Source organism: Salvelinus fontinalis, chromosome 5 (assembly GCF_029448725.1).
Source record: "Salvelinus fontinalis isolate EN_2023a chromosome 5, ASM2944872v1, whole genome shotgun sequence".
In the NCBI taxonomy this organism is placed as follows: domain Eukaryota; kingdom Metazoa; phylum Chordata; class Actinopteri; order Salmoniformes; family Salmonidae; genus Salvelinus; species Salvelinus fontinalis.
In genome coordinates this window covers 6,365,571-6,388,188 of record NC_074669.1, presented here as the reverse complement: position 1 = coordinate 6,388,188, position 22,618 = coordinate 6,365,571, and the positions used below count along the sequence as shown (strand labels likewise).

Genomic DNA, 22,618 nt, shown 5'->3' with positions numbered 1-22,618 from the left:
TTGCAAAAACAAGGGGCCGTGGCAGAAATATCATCGGACACCGTGCCATCATCAACATCCCGGGACAACCTGGTGGCAACATAACGTGTGCAGCTATTAGTCAAAACAGCGTCCTTCACTGTCATGCAATCCTAGGCCCATACAACACTGCACACATTATCTTATTTCTGGACACCCTCCACAACACACTAATCCCCAATGACCAGGGGCAAGAGCAGCTCAGGTATGTTATCATCTGGGACAATGTTAGTTTCCACCGGGCTGCTGTGGTCCGCAATTGGTTCACAGGTCACCCACTTTTCATCGCACTCAAATCTCCCCCCCATACTCTCTGTTCTTTAATCCTATTGAGTAATTCTTCTCTGCATGGCGTTGGAAGGTGTACGATCGCCAGCCCTACCAACGCATACCCCTTCTACAGGCAATGGAGGAGGCGTGTGGGGACATCGGTCAGGGGTCATGCCAGGCTTGGATACGGCACTCCAGGCGATACTTTTCACACTGCCTTCGTCAAGACAACATCGCATATGATGTGGATGAAGTCTTATGGCCAGACCCACAAACTAGTAATAAAAACAGATTTAAAAAAAACAGATAAAAGAACACCTTACTGCACAAAGGGGACTGTGAAGAGACACAGCCATTTTATATATATTGTATTGTAATTTGCTCTGTATTATGTATTACACCTAGGTATTGTGTGTACTGATGTGTAGGCTGTCTGTGACGTTTTAAACGTACATTATGTATACTAAACAAAAGTATAAAATGCAACATACAACAACTTTACTGAGTTACAGTTTATATAAGGAAATCAGTCAATTGAAATAAATACATTTGGCCCTAATCTATGGATTTCACATGACTGGGCAGGGGCGCAGCCATGGGTGGGCCTGGGAGGACATAGGCCCACCCACTTGGGAGCCAGAAATTCTCACTAACAGGGATGTAAACAGATTTGTGCACAACGTTTGAGTGAAATAAGCTTTTTGTGCATATGGACAATTCATGGGATCATTTATTTCAGCTCATGAAACATGGGACCAACACTTTACATGTTGCATATATATTTTTGTTCAGTATAGTATGGTCCTTGACTAATAATGTTCTGTATTATGTCATGTTTCATGTGGACCCCAGGAAGAGTAGCTGCTGCTGTTGCAGCGTCTAATGGTGATCCTAATGAATACCAATGCTAGTAATTGTTGTTTGACACTCTATTGCTGGTGAGCTTGAAAAGTAAACAGTTAATATTCTTGATCATCTACATTTTTAGGAGCTGCATATTTATTACGCCAAACTCTCCCTACAATTTGACGTTTGCATGCGACCCAATCCCACCCGACCTGTGTTGGTTGAACGTTTTCTGGTCTAATCAGTCTGTTGCACATTGTTTTTGCGAGGGGGATGCTGCGGCTGCTTTTTTTCTGGCTGCGTGGAGAGGAGCCGAAGTATAGGGAGACTGTGCTCCAAAATGATTGACAAAACGTTACAAAACCCGGCCAGATAATTCCAAGTCATGTGTCTCAAGTCAAAGTCCTGAGTCTTGAGGCTCCAAATAGTCTCAAGTTGTTTTATTTTCTGTCAAGTTGAGTCTCAAATCATAAAATGTGTGTCCAAGTCATGTGACTCGAGTCCACAACTGACTGGTTATAGTTGGTGGACCCAGCAAGAGAGGCAAAGCGAGAGGCCCAACTTGTGGCTAGTGGCATAGAGTCTCTCTCCCTTCAATACAGGCGATTGACGTCAACAACCCTCATCAAATATTCAAAAATGTATTCAAATAATGAGATATATCCATCAATCTAAAGAGAGGAATAGGCGAGAGCGTGACAGCTTGCCATGCCACTTTGTGGACAACGACTCCCATTATTGGTCGGGGGGGGCAAGAATCTTGCGAGTATATCCTTAATCTTTGTTGGAACCATGGTGGAAGGCCAGTATGAAAAGGAAATATCTGAGCCTGTACAGTATGGAGAGGGTCACTAATGTGAGAAGGGTATCACCTCAGTCTGCTCACTGCCCCTCAAATGAGAGGCTTTGAAAAAGGAACACAGGTGTATCCAGCTTTATCAAGGAGCTATTTCACAAAGGTCCCAGGGACTTGTATCATCAAGGTGTAGGTATCCTTGTTAGTGTATTCACACACAGATGGCCTGGATTATTAATTAGAGTGTCAGTCCTTTTATATGCTGCTGCTATCCAGCTATAAGTAGCGAGTGTGAGTGGTGAATACATGAGTGCTCAAATAAAATGTTTCAGTCTTTATTGAAAGTCAAAAGCTGTGCAAACAAATCATACTACTCTTCATAAAGGTAACTTAAAAACAAATATCTTCAGAGACAGAGCATGTTAGTTATTACCCTTTATTAAAGGGTCTGTACATCAGAACTCAATACCAGCAATACCAGTGGACCTGCCTATTGTGAACAGAGGCAGCCCTACAAACAAATGAGTGCTGTGGCTTTCTCCTTAGCCATGATTTGGGCAGAACCATTAAAGGTGAACTATGCAGAAATTGCTCCGCCATTCCCTGATTGATAAAATTCTAAAAGTTAGTGACAAATCAAGCAAGTATACTGTAGAGAAATCATTGTACCATCTAAACAGCTGGAAACATTTTCCATAACCAAAAATATTGAATTTTCAACTGTTTGAAGCGGGTGTACAAAACCAAAAGATGCAAAAACAAAATTTAAATGGGAAGCAAAAAAATGGTGCACATCAAACAGCTCTACCACTTCTTAGACTTGCTTTCAATGCAAAGATGACAGATCTATAACTCCCATATCTATGTGAATTTGGTCAGGTCAGCCAAAAAGTAACATAATGCAGCTTTAATAATAATAGAGTCCAAACATATTGCTCTGAACGTCTTTTACTTTTTTGTTGTTGTTTTGCACGTCAATGCTCATTAGTTCTCCTTCCTCGTTTCAGTCAATGAGAGTAATATCCCATGCACAAGGCCGCTTCATTCGCTAATAACTCTGTGGTGAGTCTACCGTCAAGGACAGTAAGGATAGCAGAAGTCAAGGCAAAGTGGCATCACCGTTGTCGCTGAGCATCGGGAACTGGGCGCTTAATCCTGCACTGTCCACAACTGTCAGTTGGGGTGTATTCATTAGCACACCGCAGCAAAACATTTTGCAACAAAGAGTTTCTTATTGAAAAAGTTGAAGTACACTACATGGCCAAATGTTTGTGAACATTTGTTCGTCAAACATCTCATACCAACTTCATGGGCATTAATATGGAGTTGGGCCCCCCTTTGCTGCTATAACAGCCTCCATTCTTCTGGAAAGGCTTTCCACTAGATGTTGGAACATTGGTGCGGGGACTTGTTTCCATTCAGCCACAAGAGCATGTTGGGCGATTAGGCCTGGCTCGCAGTCTGCGTTCCAATTCATCCCAAAGGTGTTCGAAGGGGTTGATGTCAGGGCTCTGGGCAGGTCAGTCAAGTTCTTCCACACCGATCTCAACAAACCATTTCTCTATGGACCTTGCTTTGTGCATGGGGGCATTGTCATGCTGAAACAGCAAAGGGCCTTCCCCAAACTGTTGCCACAAAGTTGGAAGCACAAAATCTTCTAGAAACATATCAGGGCATAAATTTGACAAACTGACTTGTTGGAAAGGTGGCATCCTATGACGTCCCACGTTGAAAGTCACTGAGCTCTACAGGCCATTCTACTGCATACGGTTGTGGCTAAAATAGCCGAATCCACCCATTTGAAGAGGTGCCCACATACGTTTGGCCATGTAGTGTAGGTCCTTCTTCCATTTGGTTCCTAGTGAATACAGCCCTGATGTGATGAGAAGAGGACTGTCCGGGCATACCGGTAGGGAGTAGTGTCCACTGGCGTTAGCTAGTCTCTGACCAGCAGAGAGCAGTAGAGCCTACAGAGCCTGATCAGCAGAGTTTCCATTCTGATGCCCCCCCTCGTAGTCCAGCTGGCACAGTATCATGTTGTTCTTCAGGAAAAACTTGTCTCCCACGCAAAATCTGCAGACACACACACAAACACACACAAATTAGTGCCTTCATTTAAGACCAATGAAACTTCCCAAGTCCTTAAAAGCAGTAGTCATTGGGTAAAGGAAATGAATAGGCCTTTATACAGTATGCTGCATTCCATACAGTATGAAGGCCTACTGCCACGTTGTGGGAAAGTCAGTTGCACAATTGAATCCATTCGACTGAAATGTGTGAATCAGAGGTGTGGGGGAGGCTGCCTTAAACCGACGTCCGGCGAGCAGTTGTTGTGGGTTAACTGCCTTGCTCAAGGGAAAAAGTGCTTTGCTCTACCTTGCTGGCACAGGGATTCGAACCAGTAACTTTTCGGTTACTGGCCCAATGCTCTTAACCGCTAGGCTACCTGCCGCACCATATACAGTGCTTCAATTTCAGGCTCGAAAAAACATTTGACCTTGTTCCAGAGAGTATCTTAAAGCATTCATACATTTTGATTGTTTGGTATTTGCTGTACTTGCTTCAAGCCCAAACTCTTAGCTGGTTGTTTCGCCATTTTGTCTGACCTCAAATGCTCATTAAGAGGCCATCCCTTAAGCCCCCCTTATAGGCTAAAAATGTTCCAAAAGCACCAGGCAGTCAAACAGATACTCAACATGCCTGTTGTTACTCACATAAACAAGCTGTTTACAGGATCTATCATGATTATTTTCCTTTCAGGGTCACTTGATGCCTGCTTTCAAGGCATACACAGTATGTGGGGTGAACTGGGATTCATTCATTAGGCACCAAAAAGAAGAAAACAGAATCAAACCGGGAGGGAGTACTTGGGACTCAAGTTTTTTTCCCATTGCGAAACGTGTTCTGTTGTGTGCCCTAATGAATATAGCCTTGAGGCTCCCCTCATCTTACCTCTGGCTGCACAGCTGGCAGGCAAAGCAGTCCAAGTGGTAGACATTCTCCCTGGCTCTCATCACCATCTCAAAGGCCGGGATCACCTTACTGCAAGCTGCACAGTTCCCCGTCATCCCAAAGAGCCTGGAGGTGGAGAAAGAGAGGCAATGATGTGGGTTGTCTTCATTAGGAAACACCAATTAGGAAATAAACTTTAGTTTCTCATTGGACAAGTTCAGATACTATCTATCTCCTCTTTTCACTATGTTTCATGCCAACTGAACACAACCCAGGTAGCCGACTGCTTTGATAATACATTAACTAGGACTTAACGTATTATCATTTTATTCATACGTTAAAAAAGTAGCATAGGGTGAAATCTGCAGTGGTGGAAGAGAGCCTTGAGAAGAACCACATCCATGGGTTGAGTCCCTCATAGGATCTACACAGAGCTGCATCAGAATGGCAAGTCTCACAAAACATGATAGTGCCATAGACCAGTGGCAAACAAGAGACTAAAAGCAAGCAGGCCTAATGAAGCCTAACGAAGGCAATGCTAATGGGGTCTTGGTATGCACCTGGTGTTTCTCCTTAACAAGGGTATGGGCCTTAATGCTAATTCTCCACTAATGGTCCAATTAAAATAAATCACATGGTTTTAATCCCGGCCTTCAAAGGCTTTCTGCCTGATCGTCGCGATGACGAGGAAAACAGGAGGCAATTTAGCCAATTTAACTGTCAAACTGGTTTTCCCCTCTAAAAGCAATGCAGCTAATGAGAGACTTAGCTTCAACCAAATCCAGCTGGATCTTACACATGAGACTTGCACTTGAGTTGAATGACTGGTAGTGGGCTAAATATATTCGCAGGGGTTTCTATAGCAGCAACCCCAGAATAGTTCTGAGGGTTTTCTGTGCTCGAGTATATTGATGTATATGAAGAGTTTATTTCCAAAATGAGTTATGCACCAATTTTTCACATTTGTGTTTCCCCCCACATCATTAATTATAGGTACCTTCATGTGTGTAAAATATTACTATTCTTTTTTTATTTTTTTTATTCATAGAGGTTGGATGTGTATGAAAATGACACTTTTTTTTGCAAAACGCTATATTGTTTAGCTGGAATGGAATGTTAGTATCCTGTATATTTGACTGTGATATGTGGTGGACTCACCTAGCCATTTGAAGATGAATGTGCTCACTGAAAGTCACTCTGGATAAGAGCATATGCTAAATGCCTGATGTCAAATATCAACGTTTTACATACAGATTGGATTATTTACAAAAACATTTTTTTTATATTGACGTCACAATGTGTTCTCATTTGTACATTTCTTCATTATAAAATCTTTTATTGCATTTCCTAATTTCTTTAAACAATAAAAGCCAATTTACCAACATTTATGAAAATGGGTATAAAGCTTTTTGGAATGAAACTCTTCATATGGAGTTGAAGCCATAATGATTCATTTCCAGGTCTGCCACTATAGTTTTATTAATATTTGTGCTCCTCAAACTCTGATCTCCATTTTATCTGCTAACCAAAACATGGAGATGCTGTGATTTTTGCATGTTCTGCCCCCTTCACCAAGCTGAGGTAATTTGTCTTAACAAATCAGAAAATAAACAGATAGGAAGGAGTAAGCAACATGGCAATAGTTCCATCAATTGGAAGTCTAGGTTGAGACAACGCCATTATTGCTTACACCCATCCCTACAAACACAGAGGGGTAGAGGCTAGATTGGAGAGGCTTGAAGTACGCAACATTTTAAAACATTTTGCAATGGAAAACATTTTTTTTAAATTCGAATTTCATATTGGAAAAGTTAATATAGTCTCTCCCTGTTTCTGTCCGTTTTCTTCCATGTGGTGCCTGATGAACACAGCCCTGGGTTGAGAGTCCTTACCTCAGGTAGTCCTTGTGACAGAGGATGAGGTTGGCTCTGGTGTAGAGGGTGGAGCCCACGTCACCCAGGCGACAGTCACAGCAGGCACACTTCAGACAGTCCTCGTGCCAGTACCTGTCCAGAGCCTCTAGCATAAAGCGGTCCATGATCCTCCGGTTGCACCCGGCGCAGACCCTCTGCTTCCCTTTGGACTGGAGAGGCACAAGGGAGACACCTACAGACAGGCAGACACAGATAGATTTGGAAGTAGGCTACAGAACAGCCATCCCTAACCCTCTCAGTTACATGACCAAGGAATATTGTTTGGCTACCATAACTTTATATGGTTCTCTCAGGGCTATCATTATCTCTTGGTCACGTCTAAATCATATTTTGGTCTTAAACATTTTCTGACTCCAGAGCCTATTATGAATGGGACCCTTTCTAGTGCTATATGGCCAGACTGATCCGGTCATAACACAATCATTTCAATATGAATTAACATTCAATTTTTTTAAATGATTTAGTGAGTTTGTGGTGGAAAAAGTTCTGGCTATCCCTTTAACCCAGTCCCAATGCCCAACGAGACATGGCATTTGCTCTTTCTACATCCCAAAAGCCTTTAGATTGTAAATTCATATCACATAGGCTACATTCCTAATTAGGCCTATATGTCGATGACACAGACGGACAAGGAAATACAGGTCTGTGAATCGTAGACCGACCGTTCGAACATTAGTTGCTTAAAAATGTAGACATCCAAATCAGGCACTCACTTTCCTCCTTGTCAAACACCATCGTTCAGACGGGGAATCGACTCGGAGAAACCTTCACACGGCTGCGACAACCTCTCAATGTCCCCCTCGACGTTCGGACGTTCGCAAATTCTCGCTGGTCGACGCAAATGGATTTAGATTCTCTTGAATCTGATCTTATCAAAGTCTTCCAGTTCCGCTAGTAGGAATTGAACGCTTGCAGCGATATCAAATCTGACCAGGCATGATTATATCCATTAAAACCCTTTCATGTTGGCAAATTGGGCTATAAGTAAAAAGTATCTTATGGCATGTGAAAAATAGGCAAAATAGTCCATAGATGTCAGTGGATAAATAATCCTACTTCTCCCGCGATATCTACCAAAAGTGTCGGGTTGTATTTCAATAGCTCTGGTGTTTCCACAGCACTTAGATCCATTATACTTAAAAGCATCGGATCAAGCGTTTCAAAGTAGTCTACGGTCGACCTCGGCTTTCTGCCTCTCTAGTTGTGCCAATGCTCTGTAAAATGTGCACGGCTCTCATAGACCTACGTGTCCCCGCGCGTGCTAATTATATAAAGTCATTATGCTCCGATCTGATTAGTGGTCCCTCCCCCTCTTTGAATCAATTATTCAATACACACTCTGCCTGGGCCTAAGTATTTTTTTTGTTTAAGCTTATTCAAGGACACCAATTACCCTAAGGGCACTTCTCTCATTACTGTAATTTGAACAGGACACAAATGCATTGCCCATTGGGAAGTGTGTGTGTGTGTGTGTGTGTGTGTGTGTGTGTGTGTGTGTGTGTGTGTGTGTGTGTGTGTGTGTGTGTGTGTGTGTGTGTGTGTGTGTGTGTGTGTGTGTGTGTGTGTGTGTGTGTATGAGCTACTCACAAGCTTTTAAGCAAAACTCCATTAGGCAAAGATTTTCACTTCATGTCTTTGCTTTGAAACCCCACTCACCAGTTGAAACATGTCTTTGCTTTGAAACTTTACCAGATTCACAATTGAGCATTGAGAGCCTACAATCTCTATCCGCTATCCTTTATTCTTTATCCTCTATCCTCTATCCTTAATCCTCTATCCTCTATCCTTTATCCTCTATTCTTTATCCTCTATCCTCTATCCTTAATCCTCTATCCTCTATCCTTTTTCCTCTATTCTTTATCCTCTATACTTTATCCTCTATCCTCTATCCTTAATCCTCTATCCTTTATCCTCTATTCTTTATCCTCTATACTTTATCCTCTATCCTTTATCCTTAATCCTCTATCCTCTATCCTTTATCCTCTATTCTTTATCCTCTATACTTTATCCTCTATCCTCTATCCTTAATCCTCTATCCTCTATCCTTTATCCTCTATTCTTTATCCTCTATACTTTATCCTCTATACTTTATCCTTTATCATTTACCCTCTATCATTTATCATCTATTCTTTATCCTCTATACTTTATCCTTTATCCTCTATCCTCTATCATTTATCCTCTATACTTTATCCTTTATCCTCTATCCTTTATCCTCTATTCTTTATCCTCTATTCTTAGCATCTACCCTTCAACCTCTATCATTTATCCTCTATCCTTTATCCTCCAACCTCTATCCTTTACCCTCTATCCTCTATTCTCTATCCTTCAATCTCTATTATTTATCCTCTATCCTTTATTCTCTATCCTCTATTCTTAGCATCTATCCTCCAATCTCTATTCTTTATCCTCTATCCTTTATCCTCTATCCTTTATCCTCTAACCTCTATCCTTAGCCTCTATCCTTCATCCTCTATCCTCTATTCCTTATCCTCTATTCTTTATCCTCTATCCTCTATTCTTTATCCTTCAATCAATATCATCTATCCTTTAACCTTCAACCAATATCCTCTATCCTTTATCCTTTGTCCTCTATCCTTCAACCAATATCCTCTGTCCTTTATCCTCTATCCTGTATCGCCTTTCAGCCCTATTATCATCTGTTTGCCTTTTCACAAGTTACACTTAACTTATCAAACAAATTAGACTTAATTTATGTATAAAACTCAAATCCACCGCTAAACAGGGTCGTATTCATTAGGACACACCATAGCAAAACGTTTTTCAACAGAAAATGAAAATGTGCCTCTCTTATTGGACTAGTTCAGTGTTCTCCCATAGTTGGTGCCTTATGAACACTGACCCAGATAAATACCACTCATTAGGAATGACTGAGGCATGAAAAATAGTCTTGACTCCTCCTGACATTCCTCTAAATTAACACACACCAATTACCCAGACCATTGATGGTATGCTCTGCCTTTCATCTGGGGCCGTATCAAACATCTCAGAGTAGGAGTGCTGATCTGGGATCAGTTCCAACCTGTCTATGTAGTCTTATTCATTAGGATCTAAGGCTGCGTTCACATAGGTATCCCAATTCGGATCTTTTTTTCAGTAATTGGTCTTCAGACCAATTAGATCAACTCTTTGGCCAATAATTTGGCAAAAGATCAGAATTGGGCTACCTGTGTAAACGGCCAGTGCTATCCTAGGATCCTTGGGATGTCCGACTCTGACGTCATCCCATTGCTAGAGGACTCCCAATAACTCCAGTGATAAGTATAATTTTGCAGGTGATTGTTGACACATCAACCAGCATTAAGGGGCAGGGCAATTTGTGACTGTTGTTGTTTTGGTAATCAGTGGCTATATTGTAGAGGGAGTAGTTTCTCCTTTTTAGGCAATCAGAAATTGGTACCAGGAGGTGTGCTCTTAACCTCTGCTAGGCAAGTAGCCATTAGTGTTAGTTCTTTAGTTTTAGCCGAAACAAAGACAGGTCTGTGGAGTTGGAAGGACGGACGGACAGACGGACGAGACCAGACCAGACCAGACCACACCACTCTCACTTGAGAATCGTGCCTTGTTATTTACAGACTCTCATTTTGCTCTTTGTCAACTATGTGTGTGTTTTCTATACCTGTTCACTCTTCTCCCTGTAGGCTTTACAGATGCTTCCCACCCCTTGGCTGCAACCCTTCTTATTTAGTGTACTCTGTGTGCCCAACCCATGTGTAATTTCTGGTCTGGTAGCGTTTTAATCTGCTTATCTGTGGTCAAGAATGCAGAGTTCATCTCAGCCTATGTTGCCCTTCAGTCCCTGTACTTTTTTTTTTACCCTGACGGAGACATGGATCAGCCCAGAGAACACTACTACTCCAGCTGCTCTCTCTCCATCTGACTACGTGTTCTCTCATAGTCCGAGAGCATCTGGTTGTCATGCTGGTGGCACAGGGCTACTAATGTCTCCTAAGTGGAGACTTTCTCTTTCTCACTCACGTGTCCATTTCATCTGTGTCCCTCCTTTTCTTTCCATAATACTTGAGCTCTGACCACCACCTGAGCTCAACCTCAACAAAACTGAGCTTTACTTCCTCCCGGGGAAGGCCTGCCTGCTCCAAGACCTCTTCATCACGGTTGACAACTCCGTGGTGTCCCCCTCCCAGAGATCAAAGAACCTTGGCGTTACCTGGACAACACCCTGTCGTTCCCTGCAAACATCAGCAGTGACTCCCTCCTGCCGGTTGATGCTCTACAACATCCATAGAGTATGAACCTACCTCACACAGGAAGCGGCGCAGGTCCTAATCCAGGCACTTGTCATCGCCCATCTGGACTATTGCAACTCAATGTTGGCTGGGCTGCCCGCTTGTGCCATCAAACCCCTGAAACTTATCCTACCTGGTGTTCAACCTTCCCAAGTCACCCCACTCCTCAGCACGCTCCACTGGCATCCACTACAAGACAATGGTACTTGCCTACGAAGCAGCAAGAGCAACTGACCCCCCACCTATTCAAAGAGTTTCTTAAATAATCCCACAGCAACTCCCCTCACCCCCCTCCAACAGGTCTGATACGTTGATATGAGTTGTCAAATTAGAAGAAAGCACAAAATCCTTATTTTGATATATCAATACTAATGTTCTGTATAGTGTTGGTTACGGTTTGTCTATTCATAGAGCCACTGTGCAGGACCATTAGGCTAATTGTACTAATGGGTCGCCCCTTACATAAGAGGTGTGTGGGTGGCTGTGGTTAGTGCCATCATTAACTGTCAGCTCAAGGACCTTTTTTCTTTTTGCCATCTGCTCCTTCAGTGCTGTCAATGGCAGGACCACACACAGTCAGATGGGTTCCCTTCATAAAAAAATATCTGTTGGATACTGACTGTTATCAAAGTGTACACCCTAGTTTATACCATATGTACGCATGGAAGAACTATAAGAAGCTACACAAAATACTGTTGCGTAGCAAAACTACGCAGACATGTGCAGCCCCGCAATTCATAACTCAACGCAAGAATGCAGGATTGCCGTTTTGCGTATAGCGTTCTTGCATTGCATATGTAGGCCTAGGGTATAAAATGGTATCTATCCGCATTGGGGAAATTATTTTTGTTACTTAAATAACAATTCCTTTCAGCCCATATGTGTCATCCTATGTTGCACACTCACTATCCCTCTGTTTAATTAGTCTATATTTGCCCTAACTAATGTGGAAGTGGTCCTGAAGCTCATCTGTCGACTGTACACTTGGGGACTGCAGGGGTTTTATCTCAGAGGAGGTAGCCTACCTCCCATTAGTTTTCTGTGGGGAAAAACTAACTACATCCACAAATGTTCCAGTTCTAAGGGAGGTTAAGCGATAGGGAGGGATCCAATCTCCTGCCTATTCAACTGAACAGAGTTTGAAATTGGGGATGAGATGTGGTCAGCGACTGTGACATGAGAGTGGGCTAATCGATGGCCTTTCTGATTGGCTCCCTTACAACATCCTAGCAGTTCCTGTGGGTTGGCTGCTCTTCCTCTCTCCCCAAGTCAATTCCCTTCGACACTGGAGCCAAATGAGATCAGTGACGGTTCACAGTCCCTCTGTCACCATCCAGCTCCTCTTCTCAGCTGGGAGAACAGACAGAGGTAAAGGAGAGGGGAAGAAGCTAAAGAGGAAGAGGTGGGAGGGCGGAAAGGAGATGGTGAGGGATGAACTGAGATTGAAGGAAGCTAAAGAGGAAGAGGTGGGAGGGGGGAAAGGAGATGGTGAGGGATGAACTGAGATTGAAGGAAGCTAAAGAGGAAGAGGTGGGAGGGGGGAAAGGAGATGGTGAGGGATGAACTGAGATTGAAGGAAGCTAAAGAGGAAGAGGTGGGAGGGGGGAAAGGAGATGGTGAGGGATGAACTGAGATTGAAGGAAGCTAAAGAGGAAGAGGTGGGAGGGGGGAAAGGAGATGGTGAGGGATGAACTGAGATTGAAGGAAGGAAAAGAGAGACTGAGTATGAAAGTCGATCGACAAAATAAAAAACATTGAAGCTGAAGCTATGAGGCAGGATTTTATTGAGCTAGTCAAAATTACCAAGCACAATGTTTAATTAAACCTGGTTAATCAGGTGCCAGTTCATAAACCATTTTAGAATTAGATATACAAAACAACATTTACATTGTGAAATAAAAAGAAACCCAGCACAATAAAAACCTGCTGCTAGTGCTGCAGGGAAATAAATTATATTTTTCAATCCTACCAGACGCCCAGTAACTGGCTGTGATCGATTTAGTATCTTTTATTTTATATTTTTATTTCACCTTTATTTAACCAGGGAGGCCAGTTGAGAACAACTTCTCATTTACAACTGCAACCTGGCCAAGATAAAGCAAAGCAGTGCGACACAAACAACAACACAGAGTTACACATGGAATAAACAAATGTACAGTCAATAACACAATAGAGAAAGTCTACATACGGTGTGTGCAAATGGCGTGAGGAGGTAAGGCAATAAATAAGCCATAGTAGTGATGTAATTGCAATTTAGCAAATAAACACTGGAGTGATAGATGTGCAGATGATGACGTGCAAGTAGAAATACTGGTGTGCAAAAGAGCAAAAAAAAAGTTAATCAAAACAATATGGGAATGAGGTAGGTAGATTGGGTGGGCTATTTACAGATGGGCTGTGTACAGCTGCAGCGATCGGTAAGCTGCTCAGATAGCTGATGTTTAAAGTTAGTGAGGGAGATATAAGTCTCCAACTTCAGCGATTTTTGCAATTCGTTCAAGTCATTGGCAGCCGAGAGCTGGAAGGAAAGGCGGCCAAATGAGGTGTTGGCTTTGGGGATGACCAGTGAGATATACCTGCTGGAGCGCGTGCTACGGGTGGGTGTTGTTATGGTGACCAGTGAGCTGAGATAAGGTGGAGCATTACCTAGCAAAGACTTATAGATGACCTGGAGCCAGTGGGTCAGGCGACAAATATGTAGCGAGGGCCAGCCGACGAGAGCATACAGGTTGCAGTGGTGGGTGGTATATGGGGGTTTGGTGACAAAACGGATGGCACTGTGATAGACTGCATCCAGTTTGCTAAGTAGAGTGTTGGAGGCTATTTTGTAAATGACATCGCCAAAGTCAAGGATCGGTAGGATAGTCAGTTTTACGAGGGTATGTTTGGCAGCGTGAGTGAAGGAGGCTTTGTTGTGAAATAGGAAGCCGATTCTAGATTTCATTTTGGATTGGAGATGTTTAATATGAGTCTGGAAGGAGAGTTTACAGTCTAGCCAGACACCTAGGTATTTGTAGTTGTCCACATATTCTAAGTCAGAACCGTCCAGAGTAGTGATGCTAGTCGGGTGGGCGGGTGCAGGCAGCGATCGGTTGAAAAGCATGCATTTAGTTTTACTAGCGTTTAAGAGCAGTTGGAGGCCACGGAAGGAGAGTTGTATGGCATTGAAGCTCGTTTGGAGGTTTGTTAACAGTGTCCAAAGAAGGGTCAGATGTATAGAGAATGGTGTCGTCTGCGTAGAGGTGGATAAGGGAATCCCCTGCAGCAAGAGCGACATTGTTGATATATACAGAGAGAGAGTCGGCCCGAGAATTTAACCCTGGGGTACCCCCATAGACTGCCAGAGGTCCGGACAACAGGCCCTCCGATTTGACACACTGAATTCTATCTGAGAAGTAGTTGGTGAACCAGGCAAGGCAGTCATTTGAGAAACCAAGGCTGTTTGTTGAGTCTGCCGATATGAATACGGTGATTGACAGAGAGTCGAAAGCCTTGGCCAGGTCGATAAAGACGGCTGCGCAGTACTTTCTTTTATTGATGGCGGTTATGATGTCGTTTAGTACCTTGAGGGTGGCTGAGGTGCACCCGTGACCAGCTCGGAAACCGGATTACACAGCGGAGAAGGGACAGTGGGATTCGAAATGGTCAGTGATCTGTTTGTTAACTTGGCTTTCGAAGACTTCAGAAAGGCAGGATGGATATATGTCCCAAAACTTTTGTTCTGAATTGTATTAGTTTAATTTGAGCTGCCATATCGGCAGATATCAATGGAGTTTTGCTTGCTTTCTCTGTTCTGCCTGGCAGTCCCTCACTCTGAAACGGTGGTGGCGGCCGAATCTGTGTGAGCCTAGCGTCACCTGGTTTGCCTCAATTGCCATCTGTGCTGCAACTCAGTTATAAGATTAATTGCATCACGTTTCAAGGATGTCAGATGACTTGGACAAGCAGAGCGGGGCAACAACCGAATGATGCGTCAACGTTTTCAGTACAGTGGCTAATAACCCCACTAGGGCACGGTGCCAAGAGGAAATTCTGTGTACATGAGGCCTTCTCTTTAACCTCCGGCCATTTGCATACATTTAACATGCATGTTGACTACCTGCTCTGTGTCTGCACTGAAGGCAGAGGGTGGCCAGGATTCAGTGCAAGTTGTGTTTATAGAGCAGTGCACTGTTCCATACTTTTCAAAAAAGCATTTTATGCTTCAACCAACATGCACAGCATTTACCATGGTCCAGCTATCGAACCGGTTTGCCCAGCTTGAGACGGCCCTACCAGCCCCGGGAGTCAACACAGATCCTGGGTGTATACCAACAGCTGGCGGCCGCCCAGTGGCACCATCCTCCACAGCCACCACACTTCAGCAGGTCATTTCCACATCGGATTCCACCACTACCATCATCATTGTGGGCAGCTCAATGGTGAGAGATTTTGGTCTGCCTATGGTTTGTGGACCGACCAAGGTCCACTGTCACCCAGGAGCCCATTTCCATGACGTCACCTCTCTCCTGCACCCGGTTCTGGCCAACTACTCCAATATTGACACCATCGTCACTCACGTAGGTTTTAACGACCTTCGTTTTAGGAGATCTGAGGGAGGACTACAACATTTTTTTAAAGACTCTCGCTAGCACAGGAAATATAATTATCTCTGGCCCCTCCCATGCTACCGAAGGGGTTTGGAATGTTCCAGCCGACCCTTTGCCCTAAATGAATACCTGAAGAATGTTTTGTGACCACTTTGATTTGCTGTGGGAGCAAACAGCACTTTTTTTAAAGAGATGGGATTCACCCTAACCACAGGGGTTCAAGGATTAGTTCCAGCAACATGGCAAACTGTTTAAGAGACTGACAGACAGCGTCTGGACTTGGAAACCATATCAACTCCTGTAGAACTGGCACTATGGTTATTGTGAGTAACCTTATACTCTGCCTTCTAGTGAGTTTATACAAACTGTCATCCTACCATTCTGATTGGAGACTGTCAGAAAATGTGGTTGTAATGTTAATAATTTGGTTGTTATTCTATTGGTTACCTCTAGGCAGATCCCAGTGTGCTCACACTCATTGAATATGGCACTTTTAAATGGTAGGTTTTACTAGTGATTGCTCTTTCTCGTGAATGACCTCATTACTGAGCGCAAAGTTGATTGCATGTTTCTCACTGAAACATGGATGTGTTCAGACTGTAGTGCCACTCTTATTAAAGCACCCCCCACCCAACCCTACAGCGTTCCATACTCTATCAGAAAAGGGTAGAGGGGCAGACACTATTTTTACTGATGCTCTCAGCTGTTAGGACATTTCATTTGGTGACTTTGGGTCTTTTGCGCATCATGCTATACTGTTTAAATGTTTTATCTAGGCAAGTCAATTAAGAACAAATTCTTATTTACAATGATGGCCTACCCCGGCCAAACCCGGACGACGCTGGGCCAATTGTGCGCCGCCCTATGGGACTCCCAATCACGGCCGGATGTGATACAGTGTCAGAATCTCCCTAGGAGAGGTGGGTGTGGAGTCAGGCGCAGGAGAGCAAGAATATCCAAAGAAGGGAGTTAATTACTGTCCACCAACACAACAGGTACAGGACCACAAACGTAGCCACAGGAACGCAGTCAGTAAAAGAAACGGAGGAAACACTCCTCTATGGAAACTGACGTGAGGGCAAAACAGTCCCGTGACAAAACACCTGCTAAACAGTAAAAAAACGCAACCCAAACCAACGACTGTAAATCAAAACCAATCCCGCACAAAACCAATCCCGCACAAAACCAATCCCGCACAAAACCAATCCCGCACAAAACCAATCCCGCACAAAACCAATCCCGCACAAAACCTAGTGGGTAGGGCGAGATTAAATACCCCACTGATTAACTAAACTAGACACAGGTGAGCACAAGACAGACAAAACCTAGCAGGTAGGGCGAGATTAAATACCCCACTGAATAACTAAACTAGACACAGGTGAACACAAGACAGACAAAACCTAGCGGGTAGGGCGAGATTAAATACCCCACTGATTAACTAAACTAGACACAGGTGAACACAAGACAGACAAAACCTAGCGGGTAGGGCGAGATTAAACACCCCACTGATTAACTAAACTAGACACAGGTGAACACAAGACAGACAAAACCTAGCGGGTAGGGCGAGATTAAATACCCCACTGATTAACTAAACTAGACACAGGTGAACACAAGACAGACAAAACCTAGCGGGTAGGGCGAGATTAAATATTCCACTGATTAACTAAACTAGACACAGGTGAACACAAGACAGACTAAACCTAGCGGGTAGGGCGAGATTAAATACCCCACTGATTAACTAAACTAGACACAGGTGAACACAAAACAGACTAAACCTAGCGGGTAGGGCGAGATTAAATACCCCACTGATTAACTAAACTAGACACAGGTGAACACAAGACAGACTAAACCAAATGGGATCGGTGGCAGCTAGTAGGCCGGCGACGACAACCGCCGAGCGCCGCCCAAACAGGGAGAGGAGCCACCTTCGGTGGAAGTCGTGATATACAGCCTGGATTCAAACCAGGGACTGTAGTGACGCTTCTTGCACTGAGATGCAGTGCCTTAGACCGCTGCGCCACTCAGGAGCCTGACATTACCTCTGAAGTTGCTACAGATTGTGAGTGTATGAACAGTACTCCGTCACCTATTTTGCCTTCCTCTTGTGGTGATTATAGTTGACTTAACTTTAATAGCAAATTAAGGGCAACCATTGATGTCCTAGCACATGGGTATCAGTCAAGCAAGACCTGATGAGAAGTTTGTGCCCTAGGCTACCATGCAAAGTCACTATGGATTTATTTTCCCTGGTTGACAGACATGCTCATCAGGAAAGAGATGTCACAATTTAAGCCTTCTACCTGCCTTCTCGATCCTATCCCCACCACCTTATTCAAAACAGTATTTAATTGCATATCTGAAGAAGTGCAAGCTATTGTTAATCACTCCCTGATCACAGGCACTTTCCCCACTGCACTAAAACCTGCTATGGTGAAACCCCTTCTGAAGAAAAGTGATCTAAATTCTTCAGCTCATAACAATTTTCAGCCAATCTCCAACCTTCCATTCTTAAGCAAATTTCTGGGGAAATTGTTTTTTAAACAGCTAAATGATTTTTTTTTTTAAGTGCCAACTGTATTTTTGAAAAATGACAATCTGGTTTTCAGGCCCATCACAGCACCGAGACATCCATAGTTAAAATGGTAAATGATCTTAGAGCCAACACAGATGCCAAACAGCTCTCTGTCCTTGTATTGCATTTGACACTGTTGACTATGATGTTCTTCTAGACAGACTGGAGAGGTGGGTTGGCCTCTCCGGTTCAGTTCTAAATTGGTTTAGGACCTATTTAACCGGTCAAAAAATAAATAAATTGTAACCCTTGGTGAACATAACTTCAAGAAATACATATCACATGTGGCATTCCACAAGGTTCAATTTTTGGGTCTGGTACTGTTCAGTTTATATATCTTACCCCTTGCCAGCGTTATCCGAAAGTCAAAACATTGATTTTCACTGTAATGCAGATGATACACAACTTTTATTGTTATTTATACATTTTTTAAGTACTTCTTCCAGCTAAATCAAGACAAGACTGAGGTACTTATTGTTGGAGCCAAAGCACAGAGAGAGAATATTGCCGCACATTTAAATCACAGGCAATAAAGAAATAAAGATAAAACACCAGGTAAAAAAGGTAGATGTTATTTTAGATTCTGAACTCAATTTCGAATCACACATTAGGAATGTGACCAATAGCTTTTTACCACCTGAAGAACATTGCAAAGGTGCTGCCGTTTCTCTCTGTCTGATGCAGAGAGACTCATCCATGCTTTTATTACAAGCAGGCTTGACTACTGTAATGCTCTGCTGTCTGGTCTATCCAAGAAATCCATTGGTCAACTGCAAAACATACAGAATGCTACAACACGGGTACTGACCAAGACCAGACGGAGAGCACACATTACACCAGTGTTAAGGTTTCTGCACTGGCTGCCTGTGAGTTTAAGAATTAATTTTAAGATTATTTTATTGTTTTTTAAATCAATCCATGATTGTGCACACCAATACATGTCAGACATGCTCTTTAGTTATGTACCCAGTAGGTCCCTCAGGTCCTCTGGCACTGGCCTTTTAACTACCCCAAAGCCTAGGACCAAGAGGCATGGAGAAGCAGCCTTTAGTTACAATGCCCCAGCCTCTGGAAAGCCTGCCAGAGAACCTGAGGGCGGCCGACACTGTGGACATTTTTATAAGAGATCTTAAAACACACCTTTGCTTTGCTTTTCCTTGGGGTGCTATTTAGTCGTTCAGTTTTTGTTATTCTTTAGTTTTTTATCCACTTGTGTTTTTATTCTCATTGTTATTATTGGTCTTTTCCTGTGAAGCATGCCATGTCTGAAAATGTGCTGTATAAATAAAGCTTGATTTCATTTGATTCGCAAACTTTGGAGGAAAATGCATTTTAAAAGGCACATTGTCAGGTGTATATTGTAGCGAACAGCGGGTCAGGGAAGCGAACCCGGGTCACTGGCATGAAAGGCAAACACCCTACGCCAATAGTTAACCACTGATTGGAATTGTTATACAATGCCCCCTCCGAAGAGGAAGTCCCCGTGCTTCGACCCATCGCGGCTCCCTCACAAGTCTGGCCATGAGTTCCGACAACTTCACGACCGGCATCCCATTCTCCCACCAATGTAGCGAATGGAGGGGCAGGAAAGTGAACCCGGTTATGTTCCCCAATGCTGGAAGGGGAGCCTGAGTGAAAGTTTGGGAACCCCTGGTATGGAGCATTGTGCTATATAACGCGGTTTGCATTTAATCCCAGCGAATGTCTTGTCTGTGAGGCTTGATAAGGCTACTGTGTGATTGGAGTCCAAATTGAGCCGTTTTCAGTAGCCACTGACTACAGTACTTTTGGAGGTTTTCTGAGTCCTATGGTGTGAAGGCCACTGTCCATGTGATTGGTTATTGATTTGACCATAGCAGCCTGGAAATCGAGGCTAATTGGACCTCTAAAAATCCATCCACTGTAATTACTTGAGATAATTAGGGACATAACTTGTTCTGACTGTCTCTCTGACTTCTTTCGGGTCTATGTGTTTGATTTGGCCTTGAGAGGTTATTTTTCATCTACAACGATGAGAGAGCGAGTGTGAGAGAGTTCTAGCATTCTCTTGCTCTGTACTTTCCTCTGTCTTTCTCATTTACAGTGCATCCTGAAAGTTTACAGATCCCTTGACTTAATTACTCTACAGCCTTATTCTAAAATGTATTTAAATATTTATTTCCCTCATCAATCTACCCACAATACCCCATAATGACAAAGCAAAAACAGGTTTTTGTCAATTTAGCAAATTTATCACATTTACATAAGTATTCAGACCCTTTACTCAGTACTTTGTTGAAGCAGCTTTGGCAGCGATTACAGCCTCGAGTCTTCTTGGGTATGAAGCTACAAGCTTGGCACACCTGTATTTGGAGAGTTTCTCGCATTCTTCTCCGTAGATCTTCTCAAGCTCTGTCAAGTTGGATGGGGAGAGTCGCTGCAGAGCTATTTTCAGGTCTCTCTAGAGATGTTCGATCGGGTTCAAGTCCGGGCTCTGCATTGTCTTGGCTGTGTGCCTAGGGTCATTGTCCTGTTGGAAGGTAAACCTTCGCCCCAGTCTGAAGTCCTGAGCACTCTGGACCAGGTTTTCATCAAGGATCTCTATGTACTTTGCTCCGTTCATCTTTCCCCTCGATCCTGACTAGGAAAAACATGCCCACAGCATGATGCTGCCACCTCCATGCTTCACCGTAGGGATGGTGCCAGGTTTCCTCCATACGTGACGCTTGGCATTCAAGCCAAAGAGTTCAATCTTGGTTTCATCAGACCAGAGAATTTTGTTTCTCATGGTCTGAGAGGCTTTAGGTGCCCTTTGGCTGTCATGTGGCTTCCGTCTGGCCACTCTACCATAAAGGCCTGATTGGTGGAGTGCTGCAGAGATGGTTGTCCTTCTGAAAGGTTCTCCCATCTCCACAGAGGAATTCTAGAGCTCTGTCATTGTGACCATCGGGTTCTTGGCCACCTCTCTGACCAAGGCCCTTCTCCCCCGATTGCTCAGTTTGGCTGGGCGGCCAGCTCTAGGAAGAGTCTTGGTGGTTCCAAACTTCTTCCATTTAAGAATGATGGAGGCCACTGTCTTCTTGGGGACCTTCAATGCTGCAGAAATGTTTTGGTACCCTTACCCAGATCTGTGCCTCGACACAATCCTGTCTCGTAGGTCTACGGACAATTCCTTTGACCTCATGGCTTGGTTTTTGCTCTAACATGCATTGTCAACTGTGGGACCTTTAATATAGACAGGTGTGTGCCTTTCCAAATCATGTCCAATTAATTGAATTTCGCACAGGTGGATTCCAATCAAGTTGTAGAAACATCTCAAGGATGATCGATGGAAACAGGATGCACCTGAGCTCAATTTCAAGTCTCATCGCAAAGGGTCTGAATACTTATGTAAATAAGGTATTTAAGTTTTTTTATTTGTAATACATTTTCAAAAATGTCTAAAAACCTGTTTTCTCTTTGTCATTATGTGGTACTGTGTGTAGATTAATGAGGAAAATAATTAAACTAATCCATTTTAGAATAAGGCTGTAACAAAATGTGGAAAAAGTCAAGGGATCTGAATACTTTCTGAATGCGCTGTACATTCTGCTCTACTTTCCCAGTTTGTCTCTTCTCTGTTTAACCTGTCTGTATGTGTCAAGTTATCTTAATACCACATGCTTGAATGTCTCTTTGCAAATAATACAGTAGAATTGTAGACCTAAATGGAATCTTTCTTTGTGGCTTTTGATAAAATGGTTACAGGAGGCAAATATTAAGAGGCATCATAGACCTATTTTGATCCGGGGTAAATGTTATACTGCTGTAGGTACAGATCTAGGATCAACTTTCCCTGCCCCATCATAATTTTAACAATTTGTCTGAAAAATACATAACGGACTCAAGATCAGTGTCTAAGTGCAACTTCACTTTACTCCTTACTACACTACCGGCCCCCCTTACTACACTACTGTCTGATGCCATCTAGTGGGTAAAGTGAGGGAACATTTCATAGTTTTTTTTAATCCTCAAAATACAGTGTTATGAAATGTAACCTTTTTCTCACCTGCCCTGTTAACTTTCTATTCTTAGGAATTAGTCATGGGAACAAAATCTGTTTTTAAAAGCTTTCATGAAGGCTTTTAGTTCAGAGGGTATCAAGAGATTCTCATTAAAAGTGAAACTACACACTTTGAAATGATTAAATTATTAAGGTTTAACTTTTTAATTTTCTCTGGAGTGTAATTTAGTTTGTAAAGTATTTACAAAGGGAAATTGTAGTACTAAAACAGAAATGTAGTACGAGTCAACATATGAATAGTACAACAACGCATGCTAACCTGCTAACATCACTTTAACCCATTGTGTTCTTCATTATAGAATTGTATAAGATAAAAACAAGAGACACGGCAATA

At 43.0% G+C, this 22,618-nt stretch overlaps 1 protein-coding gene across 1 annotated transcript; it reads right to left on the bottom strand.

Annotated features, from left to right (window-relative positions):
- Nucleotides 1-2,249: 2,249 nt before the first annotated feature.
- LOC129854984 (rhombotin-1-like) lies at nucleotides 2,250-8,074 on the bottom strand. Its single transcript, XM_055922204.1, has 4 exons — nucleotides 7,530-8,074; nucleotides 6,775-6,988; nucleotides 4,883-5,008; nucleotides 2,250-4,003 (listed from the first exon to the last, which is right to left on the bottom strand). Exons 1-4 carry the CDS (start codon nucleotides 7,549-7,551, stop codon nucleotides 3,898-3,900), a joined length of 468 nt encoding a protein of 155 aa, XP_055778179.1. The 5' UTR covers nucleotides 7,552-8,074; the 3' UTR covers nucleotides 2,250-3,897.
- Between the last annotated feature and the right edge of the window lie 14,544 nt (nucleotides 8,075-22,618).

What these genes read in the sequence shown, in the direction of transcription:
- LOC129854984 (XM_055922204.1), bottom strand. Translation starts at nt 7,551, where the DNA reads ATGGTGTTTGACAAGGAGGAAA. An exon ending in GGTGTTTGACAAGGAGGAAA is followed by an intron (nt 6,989 to 7,529) that starts GTGAGTGCCTGA and finishes GCCTGTCTGTAG; the next exon opens with GTGTCTCCCTTGTGCCTCTC. An exon ending in TGCCAGCTGTGCAGCCAGAG is followed by an intron (nt 4,004 to 4,882) that starts GTAAGATGAGGG and finishes GTGTGTCTGCAG; the next exon opens with ATTTTGCGTGGGAGACAAGT.